At 42.0% G+C, this 6000-nt stretch overlaps 1 protein-coding gene across 1 annotated transcript in view; it reads right to left on the reverse strand.

Moving 5' to 3' along the window:
- Positions 1-4989, reverse strand: part of LOC130990795 (metalloendoproteinase 5-MMP-like) — a 35873-nt gene extending 30884 nt beyond the window's left edge. The window contains exon 1 of the mRNA XM_057915028.1: positions 4606-4989. Within this exon, the coding sequence (XP_057771011.1) occupies positions 4606-4989 (384 nt within the window). The remainder of the gene's footprint in view (positions 1-4605) is intronic.
- Between the last annotated feature and the right edge of the window lie 1011 nt (positions 4990-6000).

A 6000-nucleotide genomic window follows, 5' to 3' on the forward strand; every position in this document is an offset into this window, starting at 1 on the left:
ACCATAATCCTGGGCACAACAGCAACCTCGACACAGCAACCATAATCCTGGGCACGAACTCATAATCCTGGGCACAACAGCAACCTCGACACAGAAACCATGGCAAGTTCTAGAAGATCACCACATGCATGACAAAACTCACAACAAAGAATAAACTGCGTATGAAAAACAGTTATGGCTCAAAATCTCACAGGTTTATTCAACGTCCAAAAGTCAAGGTCAAAATCACTCTAGAATTATGCAAATTAGTTCCAATTATACTTAAATCATCAAAGAAAATTGAATTCTACAAAATTTTATCAAAGAAATCATCATAAGCCTCTCACCAAAATTCTAATGGAGTAAAAACCAACTCAAAAACAATCACACATCACCAACCAAGCAGGATAAAACAATAAAGCTAAGAAAAAGATAAAAGTGATACACATATCTACTCTCACCCCCCTCCCCCAAACTTATTACAGAACATAAGTTCGAAAATAAGTTTGGAGGGATGATGATATGTGTGTCACTACTCACAGAAAAAAACATGCTCCATGGTGGTGGTATGAACCAAGCGCGAGTTCCCGTATCTTCCAAGCTCAACGCTGCACTAAAAAATCCAAAACAAAGAAAACAAAGAAAACAAAGAAACAAAAAGAAACTAAACGAAAGGAAAACAAAACAAAGAAAATGGTTGGGTTACCTCCCAACAAGTGCTTAATTTAACGTCTAGAGCTCGACGATACCTCATGGTCTCAATGAACATCAAACGCAGCAGGCGTGACAGATCGCCTAACACGAACAGAGACAGAGGACTCATGTGCATCAGCTGCGTGAAAGACGACGCTTCCATTGGGCACATCTATCATAGCCCTCCCCGTAGCTAAGAATGATCGACCAAGAATCAATGGCGGATTTGTATCTTCAGGAATATCGAGGACCAAGAAATCCGTAGGGAAGACGAGCTTGTCAACCCTCACAAAGATGTCTTCAAGTTTTCCTCTCGGCTTCACTCATGATCTATCCGCCATTTGAATCTCCATCGAGGTCGGCTTGAGATCTCCAATTCCCAACCGCTTGAAAACAGAGATGGGCATCACATTGACACTTGCCCCTAGATCACAAAGAGCCTTGGGAAAGAGCTCTCCTCCAATCTCGCACTCAATGGTGAAGCTACCCGGATCTTTCTTCTTCGATAGTAGCTTCATTGGCAGCTCAGTGCCCACAGCTGTCGCCTGCGGAATTTTCTTATCCTCATCACCCATCTTCTTGGCGTGAACAACTATATTTTCTTCTTTTTCCTTGGAATCCTGCAATTTTGAGAGAGTTTGAGGCTGTGCATGCCGGTCCGATTCTTCAAGTAGTCTCTCTAGCTCATCCACTATACGTCTATGCTCTGTCTCCTCGGGATTGGCAATTTTTTTCTCATTCTTGCAATGGGAGATCTCCAGCTTGATTTCCTAGGCATCCACCTTTTTGCTCGGCTTCACAGCACATTGCTCTTCAAGCACCTCCCTCTTCATCAGCCTACGGGGGAATGGAACCTTTGGGATGTATTCCCTAAGTGGAATAGGAGCTTTGTATGGTTCCTCACTTGGTTGTTCGTTCTCCTTGCTCATTCTCCTATCTTTTGGAGACAGAGTGCCATCGAAAATAGCATTGCATTGGCCCTTTGGATTGACAATAGTGTTGCTCGGGAATTGGCCCGACTTGTGCTGCGCAGCTGCTTGGTTGACCATCTGACCAACTTGAGTCTCCAATATCTGCACTTGCTTGGACAATGCTGAAACATGATTTCCTATTTGACTCACTTGGGTCTCCATATTGGTCTTCCATGCACCTACATTCGTTTCCAAACCACCTATCTTTCCCAACACCTGCTTCATCATGTCTTCCATCGAATCTTTCTTTGGCTCATTGATAACTCCTCCGCTAGACACAGAAAATCCAGGTGGAGGCTGCAAAGCATTGTTCGGATTGCCGTAAGAAAGGTTAGGATGCGGGCGTGCTCCTGGCTGGAACTGCTGCCCTCTGATGTACATTCCTGGCTGTCCTCGCTGGAAATTCTCATAGTTTCTGCCATTCAAAAAATTTACATCTTCCATGACTGACGAATCTATCACAGCTTGCTCATGACGTCCAACATTCAACTCACCAATTTTTGTAGTCAGCTCTGCCAGCTGTGTAGCCATCGCTGCCTGTTGAGTAACCATTGCTGCCATAGGATCAGAACTTGACGCAGCTGCAACCTTCTTCAATTGTACTCGCTCAGATGGCCATTGGTAGCTTGTAGAAGCCATGCTATCAATAATGCTCCATGCTTCAGAACTGCTTTTCTGCAATAGAGAGCCACCTGCAGCTGTATCCATGTGCATCCTTGTACGCTCCCCGCAGGCATTGTAGAACATGATCACGAGCATGCCTTCATCAAATCCATGGCTTGGGCACTTTCTGAGCTTCTCCTGATACCGCTCCCAAGTCTCCGCTAGCTTTTCTCCATCGTACTGTTGAAACTGTACGATGTCCATCTTCAACTTCAACGTAAGGCCAGGCGGATGAAACTTGCGTAGGAATGCATGAGCCAAATCCTCCCACACGATATTCTCTCCCAGCTGCAGCGTATGATACCACGACTTCGCCTTATCCCGCAGTGAGAAGGGAAAAAGACGAAGACGGATAATGTCATCAGGGACACCATTCATCTTCACCGTGCTACACAACTCCAGGAAATGCGCCAGGTGCGCATTAGGGTCTTCAATCGCTTGTCCACCATATTGGCTCTGTTGGACCATCGTGATCAAACCCGTTTTTAGCTCAAAGTTGTTAACGTTCACTCGTGGGGGCTCCTGGTACACATATTGTGGTATGAACGCTTCATTGATGGCTGGTTGTTTCTGAGCCTCTCTTGTCTCCTGTGCATCAAGCAGCTTCTTCAACTGCTCTTGCAAAGCTCGAATTTGGATTTGCTCTGGAGTAGCCATCGTTTCTGTCTCAACTTGATCGTTCTGCTTCTTTAGGTTGCGCAAGGTTTTATTGATTTCAGGGTCAAACTCAAAGAGAGGATTTCCGTGAGATCGTGTGTTCATATGCAACCTACAGAAACAGCAAAAAGATCAGAAAAGAAAAATAAAAACAAAAAAAACTTGCAGTACTATAAAGTCCTATTGGAAATATTAAAGCAAAATCTAAACAGTCCCCGGCAACGGCACCAAAAAGTTGATCACTATTTTATTAGCAACAAAAATACCGCAACTAACACGGTGTAATCGTAGTATAAACAGCAATCGGATATCGTATCCACAGGGACTGTAAGACGAAATCACTCTATCTATCTCCTACACAGACTCTCACAATATGCAAGTAAAACGATTATGAAGGTGAATATTGAACTAAGATTAAAACGCAATTAACAATAATTAAAAGCACGTAGGAAAATTCGAATAATAAAGACAACTGATCCTAGGGTAGTAAATTCATTAACTAAATCCACATAATAAATCCATTAATCCTATGTACCAGTTTAATCCAGTTATGATGAGAGATCACTAAATTAATCAATTACTCTCGCTAGAGCAGCAACGATCGTAGATTAGTAAATTATCTATCTCCGTTAGGTCTCAAGAAAATCTACTAACTCCCAATAGCTCCTAAGAATAGCTCCCTATGATTCACCTATCTCCGCTAGGTCTCAAGGTTAAAATCATATCATACATTCCTGAATCCGCTAAACAGTTATCTCCGCTAGGTCTCAAACCGAATAGCTAAACATGCAAACTATTGATCAGATAATTCACAAGAATTCAAGCACCAGGAATTATGAATCATAAACTGGAAGGCAAAAAGGTATTAACAAATTAATCACATAAATTCAATCAACTATTTACAAACCCTAGAATCAGATAAAGAACTAGCTAGACATCATAAAATAAAATAAAAGCATAAATAAAATAAAGCAATTGAAATAAATAAAATAGATAAAACCCGGAAGAATGTTGAATGAGAGCTTGAATCTTGTAGGAAAATAAATCTAATCTATGAAAACATTAAAATCCTAAGTCTAAAAATAAAAAGAAGAACAAAAGAAATAAAGAGAGGTAAAGAGATGTAAAAAGATGTGTCTATTAGGTCAGGGAAAGGACCTATATATAGGCACAGGAGATAAATACAGTGTAGAACTCGAAAATACTGAGAAAATCCGAAAATTCCGAAAATTCCCGAAAATTCGGAAATTCCCGTCGGGCACTATTCACTGCTGCGCGCGACTTTCTTGTTTCGGCCATATCTTCCTTGTCCAAATTCCGATTTATGATCCGTTTGCACTCACGAACTCGTATCGAGACGATCTACAACTTCTATTTCAGAATATTTTTCCAAATTCGAATTCCATATTTCTGTAAAATTCATCAAAATACGAGCAAGTAACATAATTCACAAGATAAAGCAATTTAAGCACAAAACAATCATCCAACACTCAATTTCCTATAAAATTAACATCATATGAACATTAAAAACCATGGAAACATGAGTGTTATCAGTCTCTCTCTCTCTCTCTCTCTCCCCCTCTTCCTCTCCTTCTCTTCCTCGCCGCCGCTCCACAGTTGCCGCCCACCACCACCGCTATACTGCTGTTCTGAGACGGAGGGAGCCGCGCACGCGGCAGCGTTGCTCCGCCACTGCTGACTCGCCCCACCCCTGAATTCCAATTCTCCTTGTCGGAGTCGTTGCAGCGGCTGGGCAGATCTGGCGCGGCCGTGAGCTGCCCACTGAACGGCAGATCTGACGCGGGCAATAGAGGATGGGGTCGGACGGCGGTGGGTGGCGCGGAGGCTGGTGAGGATCTGGTGGTTCTGGCGGCGGAGCTAGGGGGTTTTGCTGCGGAAACCCTAGATCTGAAGCGGCATTCTCGGATTCGACGACGACGTGGTGCTGCGTGGTGGCGCGGAGGCTGGTGAGGATCTGGTGGTTCTGGCGGCGGAGCTCGGCAACCTGCGCCATTAGCTCCTCCATGTGCTTCTGCTTCCGGAGGTGGCTCCGCCGCGCCGACGAGCTGGCGCCAGAGTGGATCCGAGGGCTGATACTGCACCAGCCGTTCTTCGGCGGGGAGGAGCGGACGCCGTCGGAGATCCGGCTAGCTGAGAATAAGGTGATTCCATTGCTGATGACAGATGTGATTTGGCAGCTGGCGCTGCCGATTGGGGCAGATCGCGATCACGAATTCTCAAACCCTAGCATGGAATTGAAATTGGATGAGGTGATAAATGAGCGGTGGAGAATTTTGTGGATTTTATTAAAGAGATTTAATCGATTGAAAGAGAAACATATTTTGGATAATTGATTAATGTTCTTGAATTCACAACTTAATATTCTTGAATTCACGCTCAGATCTATGAATTCACAACTTAATGTTCTTAAATTCACAACCAACTCGATGAATTCACAACTTAATATTCTTGAATTCACAACGAGATCTATGAATTCACAACTAAAACTTGAATTCACAACCAAAATAAATTCTAGTTTTAATTGTGAATTCAAACTTTAAAAACTCAAATTCACAATTACTTGAATTCACAATCAAAATAAATTTTGGTTGTGAATTAAATTCTAGTTGTGAATTCGTTTGGTTATGAATTCACAACCAAAAAATTTTGATTGTGAATTAAATTCTGGTTGTGAATTCACAACCAAAAAATTTTGGTTGTGAATTCATAACCAAAAAATTCTGGTTGTGAATTAAATTCAAATTGTGAATTCGACTAGTTGTGAATTCAGTTTAATTCACAACCAAATTTTGGTTGTGAATTCGACTGGTTGTGAAATGCGGGATTTTTTAAAGTGGTAGTGTTTAAAGGTAAAATGAAGTGGACATTTTTTAAATTTTTAATGTGAAGGGCACTTTGGTAACAGTGGACATTTTTTAAGTTTTTTTATTTTAGTGGACATTTTTTTATCTTTACAATATGAAAGTGGACATTTTACAAATTCACTCTATTAAAAAATTAACGACCGAATTTTCGG

Source organism: Salvia miltiorrhiza, chromosome 6, assembly GCF_028751815.1.
Source record: "Salvia miltiorrhiza cultivar Shanhuang (shh) chromosome 6, IMPLAD_Smil_shh, whole genome shotgun sequence".
Taxonomy (NCBI): domain Eukaryota; kingdom Viridiplantae; phylum Streptophyta; class Magnoliopsida; order Lamiales; family Lamiaceae; genus Salvia; species Salvia miltiorrhiza.